The 25,003-nt window shown below is 47.8% G+C and overlaps 1 protein-coding gene across 1 annotated transcript in view; it reads right to left on the bottom strand.

Moving 5' to 3' along the window:
• Positions 1-869: 869 nt before the first annotated feature.
• mapkbp1 (mitogen-activated protein kinase binding protein 1) overlaps positions 870-25,003 on the bottom strand; it is a 55,811-nt gene continuing 31,677 nt past the window's right edge. Inside the window, exons 8-31 of the mRNA XM_079261670.1 lie at positions 24,686-24,846; positions 22,644-22,833; positions 22,267-22,401; positions 21,982-22,190; positions 21,810-21,901; positions 18,977-19,102; positions 18,819-18,889; positions 16,325-16,446; positions 13,695-13,770; positions 13,515-13,626; positions 13,339-13,402; positions 11,708-11,836; positions 11,411-11,547; positions 11,048-11,076; positions 10,724-10,861; positions 10,502-10,630; positions 8,002-8,126; positions 7,626-7,753; positions 7,367-7,555; positions 6,980-7,055; positions 6,394-6,800; positions 5,686-6,312; positions 3,585-3,670; positions 870-1,798 (exon numbers count right to left, since the gene is read on the bottom strand). Coding sequence (XP_079117796.1) covers positions 1,559-1,798; positions 3,585-3,670; positions 5,686-6,312; positions 6,394-6,800; positions 6,980-7,055; positions 7,367-7,555; positions 7,626-7,753; positions 8,002-8,126; positions 10,502-10,630; positions 10,724-10,861; positions 11,048-11,076; positions 11,411-11,547; positions 11,708-11,836; positions 13,339-13,402; positions 13,515-13,626; positions 13,695-13,770; positions 16,325-16,446; positions 18,819-18,889; positions 18,977-19,102; positions 21,810-21,901; positions 21,982-22,190; positions 22,267-22,401; positions 22,644-22,833; positions 24,686-24,846 — 3,798 coding nt within the window. The 3' untranslated portion in view covers positions 870-1,558. The remainder of the gene's footprint in view (positions 1,799-3,584; positions 3,671-5,685; positions 6,313-6,393; positions 6,801-6,979; positions 7,056-7,366; positions 7,556-7,625; positions 7,754-8,001; positions 8,127-10,501; positions 10,631-10,723; positions 10,862-11,047; positions 11,077-11,410; positions 11,548-11,707; positions 11,837-13,338; positions 13,403-13,514; positions 13,627-13,694; positions 13,771-16,324; positions 16,447-18,818; positions 18,890-18,976; positions 19,103-21,809; positions 21,902-21,981; positions 22,191-22,266; positions 22,402-22,643; positions 22,834-24,685; positions 24,847-25,003) is intronic.

Below are 25,003 nucleotides of genomic sequence, written 5' to 3'. Positions count from 1 at the left end.
AAGAGCTGCTGGGAAAGCCCATTTGTCGGGGGCAGCATGGCATTCTGCTGCCATGATGCTGGACAGACAGGTTAAGCAATAAAAGTCACCGTGAGGTCTGAGGGTAGGTTGGGTTGGTAAATGAGGGAACTGGACTCCTTTCATAGCCGGTACGTTGTTATATCTGTTTGTTGTGAAGTCTCTGCCTCTGAAAATGAGCAAACAGTAAAACAACGGTGTGCTTCCCTCAGGTGTTTTCACGGCTCCTGTCCGAGGACTTTACTTCTTCAGCTTCATGGCTGCAGACTACCTGAAGGGTTACATGGGTCTGTACCTGTACAGAAACAACCAGCCAATCATCTTCAGCCTGGACCTGAACGACCACGGCGGATACGCCACCACATCCAGCACCGTGACCCTGCAGCTGGAGCAGGGAGACCAGGTCTCCCTCCGTCTGCCTGCCAGCTACCGGCTCTACGACGACTCCCGGAACTTCAGCGTCTTCTCCGGGTTCCTGCTCTTCCTGCTGTGACCGGATCGCCCCGAGGTCACATCTAATCCTCAGACGACCAGAAATGTGTCAGAAATGTGATGTTTGAGTCAATAAAAACACAACCTTCCAGTGATGTTCTGCTCCGACTGGTTCCGTCCACCCACTTTGGTTCTGTTCAGGGATCTGTTTATGTTCACAGATCAATAGTGTTCGATCTTTAACTTAAAAAATAAATAATAAAAAAAGAATCAGTAAATGTTTCAGCAGCTACCAGTCATGTGATCAGAAATCTGAACCTTTTATTCAATGTGACGAAAAAAACAGGAACTTTTTTATCAAAGTTTTTAGGCAAAAATTCACCAAAACATCTCCAAGAAAGGTTATCAAACCGGTCCAAAGTAAGACTTCATGCAGACTCTGTAAACAAGCCGAGTTGTGAAGGGTTCAGTAGTGTAACAGCTCAACACAATAAATAGAAAACCACCTCAGAAATGAAAGTCATGCTGAGTGGAAGGATATTTACATCACATGAAGGAATGAACATTAAGTTAGGGAAGACATGTCATGTTGCTGAAGATGAACAGCTACCACACACAACCTTTCAGACCCAGAAAACTGAAATAAACTCGGCAGGAAATCCCTGTTTAGTAACATTAAATCTGAAGCTGTGAAAACAGTTTATCTCTCTTTAAATAGTTTTTATGTGGGATGAGCAGCAGAGACCAGTATAAAAGCCAGACTGCCCCCACAGGGTGGATTTATCAGACTGCCTCCATTTAAAGGGAAAGAAACAGGTTGAAAACATGTCAGAGAACTTCTCAGATCGTCAGCGAGCAGCTCCGGAGTCCAGGGGCTCGTCCGGCCGCCGTGCGATGGAGGAAGCTCGCAGGGAAGCATCAGAAACGGCTCTTAGAAAAGCTGCTTGTCTCATAAAAGACTGCTCCGTGTCCGACAGCGAGGAGGGACATCAGAGCCTCTCGGAGGAGGAGGAGGACTTTAACAGGGAAAAAGGAGAAGAAGCTGAACTCCTCCATTTACTCCCGCAACCCTGCAGGTGAGGAGGAGGACGCTCCCAGTTCTCCCAGCTCAGGAGGTGTTGTTGATCCTCCTGTGGACAGCCTGCAGGAGGAGCAGAGAGTACTCCTCCAACAAAGCCGCGGTCTTCTCCTCCCCTACTCCTTTCAGACCGCTCTCCACTCCCAGCATGCTCGGTGCTCTGAGCGGCAGAGACTCCAGCTCCGCCCTCATGGCCTGAAAGGCCTCTGATAGGACGAGAGTCATCTGACACTGGTGGGGGGTGGAGTCATTCATGGGGGAGCCGCTCACCTGGAGGAGGAGAAGAAGGAGGAGGAGGAGGAGGAGGAGGAGTTAACTTTACATTATGAACAATGTGAATCCAGAAAATGTTGATTCTTTATGTGAAATGTCAGTACAACGAGGACCTACAGATCAGGTCTGCAGGTCTACAGATCAGGTCTACAGATCAGGTCTACAGGTCTACAGATCAGGACTACGGGTCTACAGATCAGGTCTACAGGTCTACAGATCAGGACTACGGGTCTACAGATCAGGTCTACAGGTCTACAGATCCGGTCTACAGATCAGGTCTGCAGGTCCACAGATCAGGTCTACAGATCAGGTCTACAGGTCTACAGATCAGGACTACGGGTCTACAGATCAGGTCTACAGGTCTACAGATCCGGTCTACAGATCAGGTCTGCAGGTCTACAGATCAGGTCTACAGATCAGGACTACAGGTCTACAGATCAGGTCTGCAGATCAGGTCTGCAGGTCAGGTCTACCGGTCTGCAGATCAGGTCTACAGGTCTACAGATCAGGTCTGCAGGTCTACAGATCAGGTCTACAGGTCTACAGATCAGGTCTACAGATCAGGTCTGCAGGTCTACAGATCAGGTCTACAGGTCTACAGATCAGGTCTGCAGGTCTACAGATCAGGTCTACAGATCAGGTCTGCAGGTCTACAGATCAGGTCTACAGGTCTACAGATCAGGTCTACAGGTCTACAGATCAGGTCTACAGATCAGGTCTGCAGGTCTACAGATCAGGTCTACAGGTCTACAGATCAGGTCTACAGGTCTACAGATCAGGTCTACAGGTCTACAGATCAGGACTACGGGTCTACAGATCAGGTCTACAGGTCTACAGATCAGGTCTACAGGTCTACAGACTGGAGAAACATTTGACATCTTGGGTTAACAGATGAGCGGCTATAAAAGGAGCATTTCAGAGAGGCAGAGTCTCTCAGATGGAACGATGGACAGAGCTTCACCAGTCTGAGACAAACTGGATCTAAAAGTTGTGAAACAATTTTAGAAAAACATTCTAAGTAAAATGATGACGACTGAAGATCTGAAGTAGATATCATCAAAAGATTTAGAGAATCAGGAGGAATCTCTGTATGCTGGTAATCCTCTGCAATAAAAGCAAACGTGATTCACAGTTCAGGTTGAAATCCACACATGCAGGTTAAAGCTCCATCATATGTGAAGAGGATCCAGAAACACGCCGTCTTCTCTGGACCAAAGCTCATTTAAAATGTTCTGAGTGGAAACCTGGATGAAGATGTGGAATAGTTTGTGGACAGCATGGATGGCGTGTCCTGCAGACTAAAGAGGAGAGGGAGCATCCAGCTTGTTATCAGCCTGCATCTCTGATGGGATGGGGTTGCATTAGTGCCGATGGCGTGGGCAGCTTCCACATCTGGGAAGCTCCATCAATGCTGAAACATCTGCTCCCATCCAGACAACGTCTCTTTCAGGGAAGACCTCGCAGGTTCCATCATGCTGGACCACATCCTGATGGTGGAACAGGAGAACCGGTCCAGCACGACCACGCTGAACCACATGTCAGAAAACTGAAGAACTTTCCAGGCTCCACTACAGACATCTGGGTGTAAACCCAGGAAAAACTTCAGGAATGAAGTAAAAAGCTGAGATAAAACTACATCACATGACGGATCAGTAGTTTATACTGTATTATTGTCATAATGACGTCGTGTTTTTCAGGTTTTTCTTTTTCAATCTATATTTAATGGTCCAATGATCTTACTTGATTTTTCTCATGAAAAGCTGCATGAGAAGCTACGACTTACCTGCCTGTAAAGGTGTGTCGCCCTCTTAAAGCAGCTCTGCAGCTCGCTGGCCAGAGTCCTGCACGCCTCCAAGCTGACCGGCGGATCTGCAGAGAGAACAAGCTCCTGCACTTCAACAAGGACAACATGGAAGGATCGCAGCTCGCAAAGCTCAAATATGGTCCACAGTCCTGATCCAGAAACCCGGACACTGGTCACGTGCACACCTACACCCAGACCCACACAGCTCAGTATATGGAAACACTGATATTCTGTACATGTTGAGTCCAAACTCAAATCTTTTTTTTTATATTGGCCCAATGAAAAACCTCAACAAAGCTGTGAACACAAAGTGACAGGAACTTCCGTGTTCTCCATGCACCAGTACAGGAGGTGGCTGGGAGGACCATGCTGAACTTCTGGATGGTGATCTGCACCTCCACAACAGCAGCTACATTTACACAACATCTTTACACACCTCAGGCAAAGTATTCCTCCCTTTCGACCTCCGTCCGTCTCCATTTCACTGGTTTTACACAAAGCCGCCATTTTGTTCTGTTAACGCTGCTTTCGTTGGTGACATGTTTTCAAACGGCCGAAAAATTATGTTTTCAGTCTCCGTTTCTCATCATGTAACGTTCTGCATGTAACAGAACCTCCCGGAACCTGGACCTGGACGGGTCTGACAAAACCTCCCAGAACCTGGACCTGGACGGGTCTGACAAAACCTCCCGGAACCTGGACCTGGACGGGTCTGACAAAACCTCCCGGAACCTGGACCTGAACGGGTCTGACAAAACCTCCCGGAACCTGGACCTGGACGGGTCTGACAAAACCTCCCGGAACCTGGACCTGAACGGGTCTGACAAAACCTCCCGGAACCTGGACCTGAACGGGTCTGACAAAACCTCCCGGAACCTGGACCTGGACGGGTCTGACAAAACCTCCCAGAACCTGGACCTGGACGGGTCTGACAAAACCTCCCGGAACCTGGACCTGAACGGGTCTGACAAAACCTCCCGGAACCTGGACCTGGACGGGTCTGACAAAACCTCCCGGAACCTGGACCTGAACGGGTCTGACAAAACCTCCCGGAACCTGGACCTGAACGGGTCTGACAAAACCTCCCGGAACCTGGACCTGAACGGGTCTGACGGAACCTCCCGGAACCTGGACGGGTCTGACAAAACCTCCCGGAACCTGGACCTGAACGGGTCTGACAAAACCTCCCGGAACCTGGACCTGAACGGGTCTGACAAAACCTCCCGGAACCTGGACCTGGACGGGTCTGACAAAACCTCCCAGAACCTGGACCTGGACGGGTCTGACAAAACCTCCCGGAACCTGGACCTGAACGGGTCTGACAAAACCTCCCGGAACCTGGACCTGAACGGGTCTGACAAAACCTCCCGGAACCTGGACCTGAACGGGTCTGACAAAACCTCCCGGAACCTGGACCTGGACGGGTCTGACAAAACCTCCCGGAACCTGGACCTGAACGGGTCTGACAAAACCTCCCGGAACCTGGACCTGAACGGGTCTGACGGAACCTCCCGGAACCTGGACCTGAACGGGTCTGACAAAACCTCCCGGAACCTGGACCTGGACGGGTCTGACAAAACCTCCCGGAACCTGGACCTGAACGGGTCTGACAAAACCTCCCGGAACCTGGACCTGAACGGGTCTGACGGAACCTCCCGGAACCTGGACGGGTCTGACGGAACCTCCCGGAACCTGGACCTGAACATGACTGAAACCTTGTGGAGTCATGTGGACACAGAAGAACCAAAACGCAGAAACATCCAAAGAAGAACGTGGAACGGGCTTAATGGTCTGGAGAAGTGTTCCTGAAGACTACGCTGAAGGTAGAATCCTCAACGTAGTCTCAGATGTTACCCGCATGTCGAAGGACGCTGTTAAGACTACTGGGTCCAGGAACCGGATCAGGACTGTGGGACAGAACGCTGTGTGATGTAATGGAGGCAGCAGGAAAAGGTGGAGCAGTGGAAACTAGGAGCAACACATCTCACCACTGCAGAGAGGGAGGAAGAGGAGGGTGGCGCCGGAGAGGTGACAGGATGAAGGAGAAGAACAGGAGGAGGAAGAGGATGACGGTCCAAACCTGGGTTGTCCGAGTGCTCTGCGTTTCCACATACAGGAATGAGAGGTTGGTCGTCCTGCCGTGTGGCGGTCAGGGGGGAGACCGCATGGGACCGCCATGAAGATGAGGTACCAAACTTGGAAGGAGGAGAGAAGGAGTCCAGGGAGGGCTTGTCAGGAAGGGGCTTGCCAGACACACGAGCCTGGAGACTGCGAGATGGAGGAGCCAGCCGGTTACCATGGTTACCCACCGATAAAGACAAAGAGGACGATACGAGGACAACAGGGACAGCATGGGGGGGCCTGGAGAGCTCCCCAGCATCAAGAAGGGGCGGAGCCTCTCTGAAGTGAGAGGAAGAGGTTGTCGCTGACAACGGTGATGCAGGATCCTCAGAGGATTCTGGGATGTTGAGGCCGTCACCCATGGAGACGGAGCGGGAGATCTTGGCCTTGGAGCTGGCGGTGGGGTTCATGTAGGAGCGTGATGAAGACTTCCTGCTTCCAGCTGCAGCATCCTGCTGAAGGGGCCGAGGGGAGACCGGTGTCTGAGGGGAGGGGGCGGGGAATGGGGGGCCCCTGGAGGGGGCGGGGGGGGTGGTGGGATGTTGAGGAGGGACACCTCCTGATGGATGGGAGTCAGAAGGGGGTCCTGTGTGAGAGAAAGGAAGTGTTTTATTATCATGAGTTCTCAGAACCTTACAGGAAGTCTGAGCAACGGGTCGGGTGGTACCTGGGTCGGTCAGTAAGTTCTGGACTGACCGGGCCTTTTGGAGTCCAGAGTTCAGCTGTGAAGAACCTGCCCAGACTGTCAAACCCAGGTTCCTCCTGGGTTCCACCGCAGTCTGGGCGTTTTTCTTCTGTTGGGCCAAGGAGGCCTCCTCCGCCCGCTGCTGGAGCCGGTTCTGATCGTGAAGAAGCTGGGACTGGTCCTGTCTAATCCCAGTCTGGGACTGGTCCTCACATTTCTGAGTCTGTGGTAGGTCATGAAGCGAGGAGGGCTGGTTCTGGTTCCACAGCCTCCTGTCTTGTGGCCTGATCTCCTTCCTGTTCATCAGCGGTCGGACCTCAGAGACCAGAGGCCGGGACCTCCCCTCCGATCCAGCCGGGGTCCACTTTGTGGGAGGAACCACAGTCCGGCTGAGGAGTAAACAGAACATCCAGTAAACCCTGATGTGTGTCTCTAAGGCAAGGAGACATACCTGAACGACTCTCCAGGCTCAGACCGGGATCAGACCGGGACCAAAAGATTTGAGTCTGATGTCAGCCTGATGGTCTAAAGATCAATAATCAATAACCAATCTCGAGCTGTGTCTCACCTTCCAGCTGAGTTCTGAGAAAAGAACCTGGAGGTGATGCTTTCACTGGAGCTGTGAGGGGTTCTGCTGGGACTTCCTGTAAACAAACAAGTCACATGACTCATCAGGAAACACCTGGACATCCTACTGGCCTACTGGTCATGTGACTGGTTGTGTTACCAGACCTGCTACTGGTCGTGTGACTGGTTGCGTTACCAGACCTGCTACTGGTCGTGTGACTGGTTGCGTTACCAGACCTGCTTCTGGTCATGTGACTGGTTGCGTTACCAGACCTGCTTCTGGTCATGTGACTGGTTGCGTTACCAGAGCTGCTACTGGTCATGTGACTGGTTGTTATGTCATTTTGGTGGTAATGTTACTGTATGTTTGTGTTACTGTGTTCTCTACCTGAGACAGATGGGTCAGCCAGTGCAACAAAATGCTCCTTCAGGAAAGCCTCCTGGTCTGGATTCTGAGGTACAACCTGAGGAATCGTCATTTCAATATGTCTTTGTGCTTCCTCTTCTTCCTCCTCATCCATTTCCAGGTCTGAAGAGTTTCCATCTACACTTAGGGTTCTTTCTGTAGGTTCTGAGTCTGATGGATAGACAGAATGTTAAATCAGATTAACTGTGTGTGGGTGGATTAGGATCTTCTCCTGTCTCACCATTCCCTGCAGGTCTCTGTGGACTGCACAGAGTGGAGTTGAATCCCAGAGAGCAGCCACTGTCTGGACTGGGTTTGTCCTGTGGTCCACCTGCAGCACTGTAACACGCCTCTATCACCTGGAACTCACTGAAAGCAGGTGGATGGGTCAGAAAGGTTGAATCATATCACATCTTAACCTGTTGCTTTGTTTAAAATGTGGATTTAATCTTCATCTTTCCTGTAGTCTGTCAGTAAGCATATAATGGATAAATAAAATCAAAACTTCAAATTTATGACATGAAAAATTATGTTTTCATCTTCTTTTGATAGGCCTTGTTTAGTAATTACTCAAGGTTTTTCAGTGTTTAATGTTCTCCATCAGCAAACGGTGATACCTTCCAGCCAGACTTCCTCCATCCTCACATCTGTCAGGAAACAGCACTGGGGTCTCTTTATCTTGGCTCTGATTGGACAGCAGGATAAAGTCTGGCCTCGAGGCGGTCTCTGCCTTGTTATCGACCTACAGTCAAAAAAAATTTCATTGCCACAAGTACCTCACTGTTAATCTATCCCATTCCAAGAACTGTTTCTGTGGTATTTTCACTGGTAGGCATTGAAAAAGGTACAGCATCCGTGGAAGAACATTCATCCTTATTGACTCTATCCAGGAGCTTAGCCTTAAATCTCGAATAATATTCCATCTGTGCATAACAGACTAACTTTGAGCTTAATGGGCCATAATTAATGTGATGAACGTTTGATAAGTCCCTAGGTAATAAGACACCTAGATATTTAATAGACTGGCCATTCCACTTCCAATTGTACATAGACTTGATTATATGAGGAGGTTCATAGTTAAACATTAAAACCTGAGTTTTGTCAACATTAATTTTGTAGCCTGAGATAGAACTAAATTCTTCAAACAGTCATCAGTTTTGGGAGTGTCTGTGTAGGTTGTGTTGTAGGTAAAGAGCGTGGTGACACACAGCACCCTTGTCTTGTTACTCTTTCTAGAATAAATGGATTGGTTAAATCTCCATTGATTTTAATTTGGGCCATTGGTTTCCTATATAATGCTGTTATTGTGTCAGTTGTGTAAAACCTGAATTTTTAAAGTACTTCATATAAAAATGCCCACCTCACAGAGCCGAAAGCTTTCTATGCATCTAAGCTGTCTCATAATGTGCAACGTTCTCCAGATGTTGTATTGGGTCTGTCTTTGTTGTACAAAGCCTTCACCCATACGTTTAAGTTTTCATTTAGTTAATCTGTAATCATCTGTGAAAATCATCAATCTAGATGTCATTGCTTGACTGTGGTTTGGTATATAAAGGCCGGGCCTTTTCCCGTGGGGCCCGGTTGGGCTCAGCCCGAAAGGGTTACATGGGCCCCACCTCCCGTGGGCTCACCATCTGCGGGAGGAGCCGTAGGGGTCGGGTGCAGTGTGAGCTGGGCGGCAGCAAGGGGCGGGGACCCAGGACTCGTTGGTGGACACCAGCAGTGAGGGATGCCGTCAAGCTGAAGGAGTCCTATCGGGCTGAAGTAGTCCTATCGGGCCTTCTTGGCCTGTGGGACTCTGGAGGCAGCTGATGGGTACCGACAGGCTAAGCGGCATGCGGCTTCGGCTGTCGCCAAGGCAAAAACTCGGGCATGGGAGGAGTTCGGCGAGGCCATGGAGAAAGACTTCCGGACGGCTTCGAGGCGATTCTGGTCCACCATCCTGCGGCTCAGGAGGGGGAAGCAGTGCTCCATCAACACTGTGTACAGTGGAGATGGGGAGCTGCTGGCCTCAATTCGGGACGTTGTGGGTCGGTGGAAAGAATACTTCGAAGACCTCCTCAATCCTACCAACACGTCTTCCGATCCACGTCTTCCGCATTGCCGGTAGAAAGTCGGATTCGTTTCCGGTGAGGGTTGGACTCCGCCAAGGCTGCCCTTTATCACTGATTCTGTTCATAACTTATATGGACAGAATTTCTAGATGCAGCTGAGGTGTTGAGGGGATCCGGCTTGGTGGCCTCAGGATTGGGTCTCTGCTTTTTGCAGATGACGTGGTCCGAGTGAGGGAAGGATGACTCCGGGTCGGGAGTCAGGTCCTGCCTCACGTGGAGGAGTTTAAATATTTTGGGGTCTTGTTCATGATTGAGGGAAGGATGGAGCGCGAGATCGACAGATGGATCAGTGCGGTGTCTGCAGTAATGCGGACTCTGCGCTGGTCTGTCGTGGTGAAGAAGAAGCTGAGCCAGAAGGCGAAGCTCTCGATTTACCAGTCGATCTACGTTCCTACCCTCACCTATGGTCATGAGCTGTGGGTCGTGACCGAAAGAACAAGATCTCGTATACAGGCGGCTGAAATGAGTTTCCTCCGCAGGGTGGCCGGGCTCTCCCTTAGAGATAGGGTGAGGAGCTCGGTCATCCTGGGGGAGATCAGAGTAGAGCCGCTGCTCCTCCGCATCGAGAGGAACCAGTTGAGGTGGCTCGGGCATCTGGTCAGGATGCCTCCTGGACCTCCCTGGTGAGGTGTTCCAGGCACGTCCCTCTGGGAGGAGACCCCGGGGAAGACCCAGGACACGCTGGAGGGATTATATCTCTCGGCTGGCCTGGGAACGCCTCGGGATCCCCCCCGCAGAGTTGGCAAATGTGGCTGGGGAGAGGGAAGTCTGGGCTTCCCTGCTTAGGCTGCTGCCCCCGCGACCTGACCCTGAATAAGCAGCAGAAGATGGATGGATGGATGGATGGACCGATGGATGGATAGACGGATGGATGGACGGATGGATGGTCGTGCCTTTGCTTGGAGGACTCGCGCAGGTAGACTCGCAGGTCTTTACCCTGAGTCGTCCAACTTTGATAAAAAGATGGACAACTTGGATGTGGGTGCTTGCTTTCCCTCCTTACCAATCCTGAGGTGACCTGCAGGCTGATGGTACTCTGCAGCTCTTCACTGGTCCTCTGAAAGCCCATCTCCACCCCCTGACTCTTCCTCCTCAGGCTATAGGTGTCCTCATTGTGGGGGTTTGTCTTCACCTGGATGTGGAGGTGGGGGGTGTTACCAAAGTGTGACTAATGCTACAGCTGACCTCATATGTTTTCATCTCCAGTATCTGCTGGCATCTTCACCTTCTGTAGCTCCTCCTGACTGGGGCAGTACGAGCCCAGCAATCTGAGATCCAGCATGGACTTCACCGTCAGGTCACTATCAGCACTCGCTGTCCTCCTGGACCATTGACGGCGGGGGAGGTGACTCCCTGAGGCCTCCTGAGAGGTCACAAAGAAATAATTAAGGACAACTCCAGCCTACAGGTGTTCTCAAACACCACAAGAGGATCACAAGTCTCACAGCTGATCTAAAAAGATGCCTCAGAAACTCATGCCAACATTTATGTCTGGGTTTGGAAAATAATCTGGAACCGAAGAGAGAATGAGCTGAAAAGGTTCTCTGACCTTCCTGATGCATGCTTCCTCCGACAGTCCTGCGAAGAAACAACATGTTTTATTCACTTCAAACCGCAGACTCTTCCCTTCACCTGCTTTCATAAAGTTGTCTCCACCAGTGATGAACAGATAATAAACTTTTAATCACTTTCTGAACCAACTGATCAGCTGATCAATAAAAAAATTCTGAACACCTGTTCTATTGTTGTTCAATGAACAAACATCTGATATGTTTATGTTCTACTGGGAATAAAATATAAGTTGATTAGATTTTTTTTTAATTTACATTTTACTCAGAATCCTTGTTGTTGTAGCTGACGTAAATGCATAGCGACAGCATCAGTAGCATCATTAGTAACCATGGTAACAAACCTGTTCCTTCCTCCAGTCTTTTCATGTTGATCATATGAGAGCAGTCAAGCTCGTTCTCCTCTTCCTCCTCCTCCTCCTCCTCCTCCTCCTCCTCCTCCACATCAGTGTCAGATGACAGGCCGGTCGCTGTCTCCTTGCTGATGACACAAGCATCTCTTTTAAACTTCTTTGTTTACATGTTTTTATTTAACAAATTTTACAAACTTTATTCATATTTTCAGATATTTGTCAACTTTAAACTTTTAAAGAAAAAAAGCCAGAGCCTTTTCTGTAACTTGTTTGTGAAGAATCTTTAACCTCGCCCTCCTGACTCTCGGAGGATGATCATGTTGGGAGTTGATAGTGGTGCTGGGGGGTCGGAGGTCAGCCAGCCGTTGCGTCATCCTGATGGTAATCTCTGGACTCAGACGCCACACAAAAATGCAGCTGCACACACAGATGGTGATTGGTAAGAGTCAAACTGACCAGGTCATACAAGTCCCTGAACATGTAGACTGATAACTTACAAAGACGTTTATGATGAGACTGCTTTCTACAGAGACTCGGACCGTTTGAAGATGATGAATTTTCACACCACTGTCATGAAACTCTAATTAAATATGGGTTGGCAGCCTGCTTTGGCCCCTCCTTAGTATTCACTGAGGAAGCATTCCACCTTTTTCTGACAGAATAACAGTCCACCACAGATTCCATGTCATTTGCTTCACTCAGAAAAGGAAGTTTTACCTACAGAGGTGGATCAGAGCTTGTCAGTATCATACTGATCTCTTCCCTTCTACATCTGCAACCCTTCTGAGAGAAGTTAAACTACCAACTTTTGTCTGTCAACAGTTTTAGGTGTTAATGTATATTAATTTTATTATCTATTATTTTACAGATTTTTTCAAATAAATTCAACTTATTCTTTACTGTTGACATTGTAGTTCTCATTGTTACTTCTTCTTTTGGTTAATTTTTTCTCTTCAGCTCTGCTGAGTTGTAGTTTATAACAAACTAAACAATAAACGATTCTTCTGATTTCAATCGGACATACGTAGGTGTGATCGGTTAGATTCCTCGATCAGATCCAGATGAATGTTGCTGCTCTGATGATGGACAGGTGTGCAGAAAGATTAACTGGGCAGGAAAACTGGTGAGGACAGGTGGGAAAAGGTGTGGACAGAAAAATAGGTGTGGACAGGTGAGAACAGGTGAGGACAGAAAAACAGGTGTGGACAAGTGTGAACAGGTGTGGACAGAAAAACAGGTGAGGACAGGTGAGGACAGAAGAACAGGTGTGGACAAGTGTGAACAGGACTGGACAGAAAAACAGGTGTGGACAGGTGGGAACAGGTGAGGACAGAAAAACAGGTGTGGACAGAAAAACAGGTGAGGACAGGTGGGAACACATGAGGACAGAAAAACAGGTGTGGACAAAAAAAAACAGGTAAGGACAGAAAAACAGGTGAGGACAGAAAAACAGGAGTGGACAGAAGTGAACAGGTTTGGCCAGAAAAACAGGTAAGGACCGGTGTGGATAGGTGTGGACAGAAGAACAGGTGTGGAAAGGTGGGAACAGTTGTGGACAGGTGGGAACAGGTATGGACAGAAAAACAGGTAAGGACAGAAAAACAGGTGAGGACAGGAAAAACAGGTGTGGACAGAAAAACAGGAGTGGACAGAAGTGAACAGGTTTGGCCAGAAAAACAGGTAAGGACCGGTGTGGATAGGTGTGGACAGAAAAACAGGTGAGGACAGGTGGGAACAGGTTTGGCCAGAAAAACAGGTAAGGACCGGTGTGGATAGGTGTGGACAGAAAAACAGGTGAGGACAGGTGGGAACAGTTGTGGACAGGTGGGAACAGGTATGGACAGAAAAACAGGTAAGGACAGGTGTGGATAGGTGTGGACAGGTGAAGATGAGTGTCGATAGGTTTGAGGGAGACATACCTGTCTCCTGAGACGGTGATCAGGTGTTTGCAGTCGCTGCTGAACTTCAGCCCTGTCACAATCTCTGAAACATACACACATTTCAGCTTCCAGCTGCCTGTATTCAATACACACACACACACACACACACACACACACACACACACACACACACAGACACACACACACACACACACCTGAGTGTCCAAACATGGTGGCCACACACTCTCCAGAGCCAAAGTCAAATATACTGATGTTCTTGTCTGAACAGGACGTGGCGATGTAGAGTCCCGATGGGTCGATCTGCACCTGAGGAGGCAAAACGGTTACTTTATATTTTACTCATATGTGGTCATGGCAACCAGAGACGGACCTACCTTAATAATGGTCCCATCCTCACCCTGAGAGCCTTTATACACCTTCTTCTGTTTCCCATTACTGACGTTAAAGATCCTGCAGGACAGACAACAAGGAGTTGAACAATGTTATCTTCATCATCACCATCCCCTTCAGTAGTGAACCATCATGTAAACGACTAGTTTTTTTTCCTGCTTCTGCTCCTAATGAAGGCTATGAAACCACATTAGAAATTAAATTGCGACGAACTGGATTGAACTGAACGTGTAGAATTTCCTGTTAAATATCTCAGAACAGTTTTACTTTAAACTGCTTCTACATTAATGAACTGGATTTTAAAACTCAGATCAGATAAAAAAAAATCTGATAACTGTGGGATGGATATGAATATTGAGACTCACTTGGAGCCAAGTGGAAAAAAATCCAAACTTTTTGTAGGAACAACCTTTTCCAAGAGATCTGATTGGTCAGGAGGCAGAGCCTTTACTAGAGTTCATGTCTAATATCAAAACTGAACCAGGAGCCGGTTCCAGAAGCGGGTTCTGTTGAACCTCTAAAAGAGCTGTCAGACCACAGCAATGCAAAATTATTTATTATGGGAGGATTTTACAGAAATGAACGATTTCTTATCAAATGGCAGAATTTTGCATCCACTCCGACACTCCAGCTGTACATTTCCAACACGACACACCATTGATATTAAATAATGTTGCATGAAAATTTATGCTTTGAGCTGTGAGACTTAACATTTCTTTTGTAATGAGACCTTTCCTAATAATAGGGGTGTCAAAAGTCAGTCATTGAAAGCCAATTTTTTTAACACATCTGTCTCAAATTAAATGGGTCCAACATCTATGAAGTTTTGCACCTTAATATGAGTCAGGTGTGTTAAAACAGGGTTACATTGAAAACCTGCAGGATTGTGGCTCTCAAGGATAGAGGCTGGACACCGCTGTTTTAAGAAAGATCACGAAGTATAACCTATGGACACTTGACCTGTGGTGGAACCCTCCATGCATGGTGAGCAGTTCCCATGTATTAACATTGGTGGCCTGAGCTTCCTCCTTTGGCCAGCTTATTATCCCAGCAGGGTATCTGATCACTGGCAGGGCATAGCTGTTAATTGTCCAGATCTTGTTCTTGCCATTGAGCTGACTTCTCAGTACTTGCTTCACTCGTTACAGGTATGTAGCAGTGGCAGCTTTCCTTGTGGCTTCTTCATGGTTGCCATTCGCCTGTGGTATGCCCAGGTACTTGTAGCTTTCCTCCACATCTGTTATCCTGCCCTCTGGGAGTGCAATGCCCTCCGTATGGATTACCTTACCTCTCTTTGTTATCATCCGCCCACATTTCTCCAGTCCGAATGACATTCCGATGTCCCTGCTGTAGATCCTGGTGGTGTGGATCAGTGAGTCGATGTCCTGCTCACTGTTAGCATACAGCTTGATGTCATCCATGTACAGGAGGTGGCTGATGGTGGCCCCATTCCTGAGTCAGTATCCATAACCAGTCTTGTTGATTACCTGGCTGAGGGGGTTCAGACCTATACAGAACAGCAGCGGGGACAGGACATCTCCTTGATAAATGGCACATTGATAGAGACGTGCGATTGGCTTGAAGTTGGCCTCCAGGGTGGTCTGCCACAGCCTCATTGAGTTTGGAACAAAGGTCCTTATGTTGCCATTGATCTTGTACAGCTTCAGACATTCCAGGATCCATGTGTGTAACATTGAGCTGTAGGCTTTCTGGTTAATAATCCAGGCGGTGCACAGGTTTGTCTCTGGTTTTGCAATAGATCTATGTGTCCACTCATCTACCCAACTTGTATTGTGGAGAGGCAGGTTATCGGGTGATAGTTGGATGGGACGCTAGCTCAGTGACAATACATTGATTCTGATCTTTCAGTATTACTTGTTTGTCCATTGGTCAGCCATTCAGATTGGGTCCCATCCCTCAGCAGCTGGTTCATTTATGCCGCAAAGGCCTAGTGGCTAAGCGCACATGTAATGAGCATGAAGTAGGCATGGATCATGTCTGAGCCAAGTGCTGACCAGTTCTTCATACCTTTATTGGATGTCTATTACCTAAAATCTGCAGGGAGGGGGTTGCTGGGGGTTTAAATCACTTTTTGTGTATCGGCTGGTGTGGTAGGAGTGTCAGTGGTTCAGATGGTAGAGCCGGTTGTTCTGTGAGCTGAAGGTCACCGGTTTGAATCAACACCCTATGTCCACACAAGTAGGTCAGTCTCAAGTGGATGAACACAGAAGGTTGCGTCAGGAAGGGGATGATTCACTGTGGCGAAAAGCCTGAAGGAAAACATCATATCTTCCACATTTCCTTCTTTATGAAACACATCTTTTTATCCTTCCTGCACTTTAAGGATACAGGTGCAAGGGGTGGTTAAAATAACTGGTAGCTTTCGTCAATAGATGCTATGGTGACTCCATGTATCAGAGCGCCATTTATGATGGCTTTTTGTTGTGGCTCCTAACTCTGGATAAAGATGCTCAGAGTTGATGGAACCAATTCACAGCAGCTAATCTGGAACCAGAAAATTGTTGAGCTCAGTGTAAGTTACACCAGAGTTTCCTAACCTGCTGTCTGAATCGGGGCCCAGAACAGAGGTCCAGCTCGGTCATTGGTCAGTTACCTGATCTTGCGGTCTTGACAACCCACTGCTGCATACTTCCTACTGGGTTCAACATCCATGTCATACAATGTCGTCTTCCTGACGACATGGTGTGTCCGAGTGAACTCCAAACCCTGGCCAACCTGGGACATGAAGAGGATCAGATAGTTTAATTTGGTATTAATTTGTTTCGTCCTGCATTTACTTTTTTTTGGTTCAGGATGTTTTCCAGTAAAACCTCAATACACTCTTTCCTCCCTCTCTCTCCTGACAGGTCCACCTTCAACCCCAGCCGGCAGACATGCAGTCAGCGGGGCTGGGTTCTGCTTTCTGCCTTCTCGGCCATATACAACACAAGCATCTGCTCCCACCCAAAGTCCAAGTCCCTCATTCCACAAATGGCAAAAAGAAGCAGGTCATCAACATCAGCATCACTTGATTAGATTCATAGGAAATTTAAGACGTTTTCATCAGTCAGCTTCCACACTTCCCAGAGGATCCACCAAGTAAGAAATATCTTACAACAAGGTGAAACATTCATTTCAGGCCCTATAATATGTAAAATTGTCCAAACTGTCCTGTCAATGCTTCCTTCAGTGTTTGTCTCCCTTTGAGAGAAAAGATCTGAAAACAAGAAAAACTAAAACACAAGATGATTTTACAATCATATATTTTATGGTTATCATTATTATTGATTTCATTAAGTGTAAATGCTTTTTTTTTTTTTTTTTTTATTAAGAAAAAAGTATTAAAAGCAGTTAATAAATCCAGTGGAACTACTGCCTGTTTTAAGATTCTTCCCACTTGTCAGAAGTCTTGAGATGTTTTCTTATTTCAGGTGTAAATGTCTGGCAGACTGTTGCATTGGATTATAATCCTTTTTTTAGGTTAGATGTTTTTCTTTATTAAGATTAATCTTATTTTAGCAGTGTGGGACAACCCTGAGGACATATATTCTGGACCTGTACTGGTTTAGTTTCACTTGCTCTGCTTGGGACCATTGAAGAGGAAAATGACCAACTCCCCCATGCTGCCGTTTACCTGTCTTCTGGCCAGATGGGGGGGGTAATACAGTTCAGCTCAGTTTATTTGCCATTTGCAGTATTAAAACCACACTGGAAAGCAGGAATAAAAGCACATCAAAGAAATATACAACACATATAGAGAAATCTTATAATGTAGTAAAAATAAAATAAATTAACTAAATAAAAAGCAGCATAGAGCCGTCCACTCCATATGTCTGCATAGATGTTTGAATCCACAACGTTTCTCTGGAGGCATGATAGTCCAGCATGTGCCGAGTACGAGGTTAAAGGTGGATCAAAGCAGAATAATGGTCATTTTTGGGATTGTTGTTTCAGTCTTTCATTTTATCTCATTTTTTTCTTTATTTTTAAAAGTCTTCTTACTTTTAAATGTATATATTTACGGTCCGAGCAATACGAAGTTTAGATCGGGCTCTATTGTCTTCTAAATGTTTATTTTTCTAAGCGCAACTAGCTCTAATTTCACCCCCTTAACCCTCATGAAAAATTGTGAAATTTGGCACACACCACCAGCCCAGAGAAAATAGCAATATTCTATGGTCTGCATACACTTTAATGCGAAAATGGCTCTACAGCGCCCCCTAGACATGAAAAAATGCCCCAATGAATTGGGTCAGGAAAGTCTAATTCAGCACATGTGCAACACCCCAAGACAAGCAAAAAATGTCAATCAAATACACGTTGTCATGGCAACATGGTGTCCACCATCTTGGAGTTGATTACCCTTTTTTACCCCAATTTTCTTTACTGTATGCACATCATATTTGAACAAACTAGTCTGAGGGGATTCTTGCGATGGACTCCAAATTCAGCAGGAAGCTTTATAACAAGTTAGGGACCAAACACTGTTGAAATCTTTCCAATAGGAGAAACCGTATTACCATGGAAACCCAGGGAAAAAGCCTTCTCGCCAAGAAACACGGTTTACTCATATCTCCATAGAAATGCATGGAATCTCCACCAAAATTGACAACATTCATGTTTGTTGGGTCCTTGACACATTACATGCTGCACTGTAGGGGGTGGGGGTCAGCATGAGGCTTGGACCAATAGATGCCACTTGCGGCTTTAATTATTCTTACTATGACCACTGTATCATTCATGATCATAATTGAATGAATAACGTATTAATAACTTATTCATACATTAAATTAAAATGTATAAATTAAAGAAAGTCGAGGTAAGTAATTTACGATCATTTGGGTTTTCTTATGACCCATTTCTCCTTACTTTTTGGAGTTTTTTGTTATTCCTAAAAGTTTGGTCTCTGAAGGCCGCAGTCCTGCAGGTTTTAGATGATTCCGGATCTAACACAAGCTCTGCTCAGCAGCTTGCTGTCAAGTTCTAACCAATCATGTTGAGCCTCAGGTCCAGGTGCTGCGGCAGGAATCATCTACAACCTGACGGAGAGCAGTCCTGCTACTTTGTCCATCCTAGATCAGATTCAGCCAATCAGACTCTGATCTGACCTTCTGAGCAGTCCTGAAGTAGACACTCTTATCGGCCCCACAGCTGATCATCCGCAGCTTGCCTTCATTGGCTGGAAAAAACAAGAGGAGGAGAGGTCAAAGGTTATCAGCTGATCTTTGAAGCAGGATTCCAGAAATGAGAGTTCAGGTGAACCAACCAGCGAATCTGACAGCAGTGATGGAGGAGGAGTGTTCATCCAGAGTCTGAACCAGCCTGTAGTCTTTGCCCGCATCCAGAACGTGGATCAGACGGTCCCGACCAGCTGTGGCTAATAGCTGGAGACCTGAGACAGACAGAGCCACAGACACTTGCTTGGTCATTTTCAGTACTTTGTTTTAATTCGCATGTTCATCCGTCTGATGCCTCTGTGTGACGTTCAGCTGTCACCTGAGCACAGAGAGAGATGTCTTTTACAAGCTGGAGGTCATTAAATTTCTTCATGTATAATAATATATCTCCAGTGGGTTCATCACCTGCAGGAGAGAGTTAGGGTTAGGAGCTGTGAACTGATCACCACCTGGTGGTGATTTGGCTCAGATGGTGGGGGAGGAAACCGGTCAGGTCTGGCAGACCCAAACGTGTTGTGAGGGTCTGCTGGGAACGTCTGGCTGAGTCCCCCGTCAGAGCGAGCTGACTTCCTTCTTTCCTTTACGTAATATAGCCAAAATTAGGGACATTCTGTCTCAGAGTGATGCAGAAAAACTGGTTCACGCTTTTGTTACTTCAAGACTAGATTACTGTAACTCTCTATTACTGGGCTGTCCTAAATATGCCCTGAAAAGCCTTCAGCTGATCCAGAATTCTGCAGCCAGAGTCCTGACCAGAACCAGCAGGAGAGATCATATTTCTCCAGTTTTAGCCTCTCTTCATTGGCTGCCTGTTGAATCTAGAATAGAATTTAAAATCCTTCTCCTTACATATAAAGCCCTCCACAACCAGGCACCACTATATATCAAAGACCTCATTGTTCCTTATATTCCAAGCAGAGTACTTCGTTCGCAGACTGCAGGCTTACTTGTGGTTCCTAGAGTCTCAAAGAGCCGAGCAGGAGGCAGAGCCTTTGGTTATCAGGCCCCTCTCTTTTGGAATAAGCTCCCAGTTAGTGTTAGGGAAGCAGACACCCTCCCCACCTTTAAGACTAGGCTGAAGACTTATCTTTTTGATAAGTCCTATAACTAGGGATGGTTAGCATCCCTTAGTTATGCTGCTATAGGTTTAGACTGCTGAGGGACATTTCCTGATACACTGAGCTTCTTTCTTTTTCTCTTTATCTCTTTCTTTTACCCCCCCCCCCCCCCCATAACAGTGTTGCATCATTAACATGTATGTCTCCTGTCTCAGCAGGTCTCCCTGGCCGGGAGTAGCAGTTCCTGTTGTCTGTTGTCTTTCTGTCCTATTCCCCCCACACAGCAGAGGCAGATGGCTGCCTGTCCTGAGCCGGGTTCTGCCGGAGGTTTCCTTCCTGTTAAAAGGGAGTTTTTTCCTTCCCACTGTTGCCAGTGTGCTTGCTCAGGATGGGAGATTGAGTTGGACCTCCAACTCAATCTGTTGGTTTCCTTATATAGGCTATTATGAATTGGCCTTCATTATGTTTTCCCCTCTGTCTGTAAAGCGTCTTGAGATGGCATTGCCGTGATTTGACGCTATATAAATAAAGTTGAATTGAATTGAATTGAACTCCCACCTCCTTTGCGGCAAGGCCCCGGGGGTGGATGAGATCCACCCGGAGTTCCTTAAGGCTCTGGATGCTGTGGGGCTGTCCTGGCTGACACACCTCTGCAGCATCGCGTGGACATCGGGGGCAGTGCCGCTGGATTGGCAGACTGGGGTGGTGGTCCCCCTTTTTTAGAAGGGTGTGTTCCAATTACAGGGGAATCACACTCCTCAGTCTCCCTGGTAAGGTCTATTCAGGGGTCCTGGAGAGGAGGGTCCGCCAGATAGTCGAATCTCGGATTGAGGAGGAGCAGTGTGGTTTTCGTCCTGGTCGCGGAACAGTGGACCAGCTCTATACCCTCTTTGGGGTCCTGGAGGAGGCATGGGAGTTTGCCCAACCAGTCTACATGTGCTCTGTGGACTTGGAGAAGGCATTCGACCGTGTCCTCCGGGGGCTCCTGTGGTCCGGTCCCTGTACGACAGGTGTCAGAGCTTGGTCCACATTGCCGGCAGTAAGTCGGATTCATTTTCAGTGAGGGTTGGACTCCGCCAAGGCTGCCCTTTATCACCGATTCTGTTCATAACTTGTTCATGAGTGAGGGAAAGGTACATCATAAAGTTGACAGACGGATCGGTGCGGCGTCTGCAGTAATGTGGACTCTGTGCCGGTCTGTCGTGGTGAAGAAGGAGCTGAGCCAGAAGGCGAAGCTCTCGATTTACCAGTCGATCTACGTTCCTACCCTCATCTATGGTCATGAGCTGTGGGTCGTGACCGAAAGAACCAGAATGAACTAGATTGCAAGATAGGACATCTGGTTAGGATGCTTCCCAGAAGCCTCCCTGGCGAGGTGTTCCAGGCACATCCCTGCAAGACGAGACCCGGGAACACCCAGGACACACAGTAGAGAGTAGATCTCTCTGCTGTCCTGCAAACGCCTCATGATCCCCCTTGACGAGCTGGGAGATGTAATCTCTTTGGCAGATGTAATCTCTTCATTGTGTTTTGGCTGACTAGGGACCCATACACAGACTCCTGCTTCAGATCCCACAGAGCTAACAACCAAGCCACCAAACCAGGACATATTCATGTCCCGGTCTAGTTTGAGCCAACATAATGAAGATTCAAGAAGATATTCATTATTTCTTGATGTTTGTGTCTGTTCTCCCGATTGAACTTTTTACACATCTGTTGCTGGTGCTGAAAGAAAAACAGAAAAATCTTCCCAGCCTGGAATTCCCTGACAGGTTCAGACGAACACTGACGTGTGTGAACAACCTTTACATGTATAACATTGAAAGAACATGATTAGACTTTCTCTGAACTTTGAGACTCTCACCTGTATCTGGTTTTGAAAACTCCAGGGAGAGAATCTCAGAATCGTGAGCCTGGACGTTGAGGATCTCCTCCATGCTGTCCAGGTCGTGGATCCTGGGATACAAACATCGTCACATCACACAGACTGGAACACTCCCATCAATGTCAAAACCAAGCTCCTGCTGACACCTCACCTGAGGACACCCATGCGGTCTCCAGAGGCCAGGTGCTTTCCATCTGGACTGACTCTCAGGGTCTTAATGCCCACCCTGTTTTGGTCCATCTGCTGCCATTCTGACACCGAAGGGCTCGTCTTCTCTGAGTTCCCAGCAGCAACAGTGATGCTCTCCGTGTCTAGGAGGCTGTTGACGTTGTTGTCCACATAAATGATCTTCTGTAAATCCTGCAGATCAAAAGTCAGACGTGTGTAAGGAGTGACCTTGAGTTGGATGCACCAGTGCAGGTGAGTGCTACCGTACGTGGCTCAGAATGTTCCTGTTGAGCATGTTGTGTCCGTCGATGTTCCACAGTCGGATGGTGTTATCAGATGAGCAGGAAAGGAGGGATCCAGGAGTCGGTTTCACCTCGCCTCTTCCTCTTCCGTCTGAGTACACCTGCAGAGGGCGGAATCACCAGAGGTAACGGTCACATGGAGGAGATGAACACAACATCTGTCGACAGTTTTCCAGCCTCTCCTTAGCAGGTCAGGTTGATCTGCATGTCACATTTCATTTACAACACAACAGAAGTGCTTCACCTAAAACTTTACAAGCATTACAGCAAAGTGTGAAAGAGAGACTAAAGGCAGGAGAAACACAAACTAATCAGAAAACACACCATGTCCACACAGACTGACCTCAAGGCTCCACACACAGGAGGAGTGGTAAAGGGCGGAGTAGAGTTTTCCTGCTCTGCGGAGGTCCCGAACGTCCCAAACATAAACACTGTGGTCGTTGTAGACGCAAGACAGCCAGTGATTGGTGGGGTCGTAACTCACGGCCACCGTGTCTGGGTAACGAGAGTCCACTCTCCGGGAGAACAGATGACTGAAGAGGAAGAGGATAAGGAGGAGGAAGAGCAGAATGAATGAAAAGGAAATACAACTTTCAACATGACTTTAATGAGTTCCTAAACAGAAATCTTTTATCAACATGACTTTTTAGACACTGCAGCCACAACAAGTGGAAACCTGCAGATACTATCACCAAACACTGAACTTTTCTAAGCGTCTTCTTCTGGTTTCTTCTGCACAAAACGCTTCATCGTGTCCCTAAAATCCACATTATGAAGAATGGCAGCAATCATCAGGATTACTGACTATGTTCCCCAGTTTGAGACTGAAATAGGATCCAAGACAGTTTCTGCTGTTTATCTGCTCCTACAAGCCATCAGTCCCATTTCTGCCCAGTAAGTCCGTACTGGACCAGTCCCATTTCTGCCCAGTAAGTCCGTACTGGACCAGTCCTATTTCTGCCCAGTAAGTCCGTACTGGACCAGTCCCATTTCTGCCCAGTAAGTCCGTACTGGACCAGTCCTATTTCTGCCCAGTAAGTCCGTACTGGACCAGTCCCATCTCTGCCCAGTAAGTCCGTACTGGACCAGTCCCATCTCTGCCCATTAAGTCCGTACTGGACCAGTCCCATCTCTGCCCCCTAAATCCGTACTGGACCAGTCCCATTTCTGCCCAGTAAGTCCGTACTGGACCAGTCCCATTTCTGCCCAGTAAGTCCGTACTGGACCAGTCCCATCTCTGCCCACTAAGTCCGTACTGGACCAGTCCCATTTCTGCCCACTAAGTCCGTACTGGACCAGTCCCATTTCTGCCCAGTAAGTCCGTACTGGACCAGTCCCATCTCTGCCCACTAAGTCCGTACTGGACCAGTCCCATTTCTGCCCAGTAAGTCCGTACTGGACCAGTCCCATCTCTGCCCACTAAGTCCGTACTGGACCAGTCCCATTTCTGCCCACTAAGTCCGTACTGGACCAGTCCCATTTCTGCCCAGTAAGTCCGTACTGGACCAGTCCCATCTCTGCCCACTAAGTCCGTACTGGACCAGTCCCATCTCTGCCCAGTAAGTCCGTACTGGACCAGTCCCATCTCTGCCCATTAAGTCTGTACTGGACCAGTCCCATCTCTGCCCAGTAAGTTTGTACTGGACCAGTCCCATTTCTGCCCACTAAGTCCGTACTGGACCAGTCCCATTTCTGCCCACTAAGTCCGTACTGGACCAGTCCCATTTCTGCCCACTAAGTCTGTACTGGACCAGTCCCATCTCTGCCCAGTAAGTCCGTACTGGACCAGTCCCATCTCTGCCCAGTAAGTCCGTACTGGACCAGTCCCATTTCTGCCCACTAAGTCCGTACTGGACCAGTCCCATCTCTGCCCACTAAGTCCGTACTGGACCAGTCCCATTTCTGCCCACTAAGTCCGTACTGGACCAGTCCCATCTCTGCCCACTAAGTCCGTACTGGACCAGTCCCATCTCACACATAGATGTTGCAGCTGGGATCCCCAGATTCTGTCCACGTCCTGAATGTCACAATGCCGGATGGTTACGGTTATCAGGTTTCCACGCACGCAGCAGCCATTAACTGAAGACAAAAAGTTTATTTTTCCCCAGTAGCTGGATTTCTTATTTTTATTTTATTCACCTGCTAATGTCTTTATTCCATCTTTTTCAACTGATTTTATTCCATGAATTATTGTTGCTCATTTTGTGATGTGTGTGTGTTTGTGTGTGTGTGTGTGTGCGTGCGTGCGTGCGTGTGTGTGTATGTTAAATATCTTTGTATCTTTGCACCGTTCATGGGTGGGGCCAGTTTGTTCTGAAGCTCAAGCCCTGCTGCAGGTTTCCATGGCAACAGCCCATAATGAGCTCAGACAGCGTGTGGAGTTACCTGGCGTCAACCATGGCAGCGATGTCAGCTCCCAGACAGTGAGGGTGGGGTAAGGTGCAGAGGAAGTGCAGGTTGATGGGACTGAAGGCTCGGACCGTCCCGTCAGAACATCCGCAGAAGATGAACTCCTCTGTGACGGATATGCAGGTTGCCTGGGACGCCTGTGGACAGATGAACAGACAGACAGACGTATGTCCAGCTGCTGAGTGACGTTCTGATGGGTCTGCAGTGGAAACATTTGGAGATGCTGACATGATGTGATGGAGCAGTGAGCGCCGTCCAGGTGAGACGGAGCAGCGGGGGAAATGGGCGTGTCCT

This window comes from Telmatherina bonti (genome assembly GCF_933228915.1).
Source record: "Telmatherina bonti genome assembly, chromosome: 22".
Lineage (NCBI taxonomy): Eukaryota > Metazoa > Chordata > Actinopteri > Atheriniformes > Telmatherinidae > Telmatherina > Telmatherina bonti.
The sequence above is the reverse complement of the archived record's forward strand: the minus strand, read 5'-3'. Positions and strand labels throughout refer to the sequence as shown.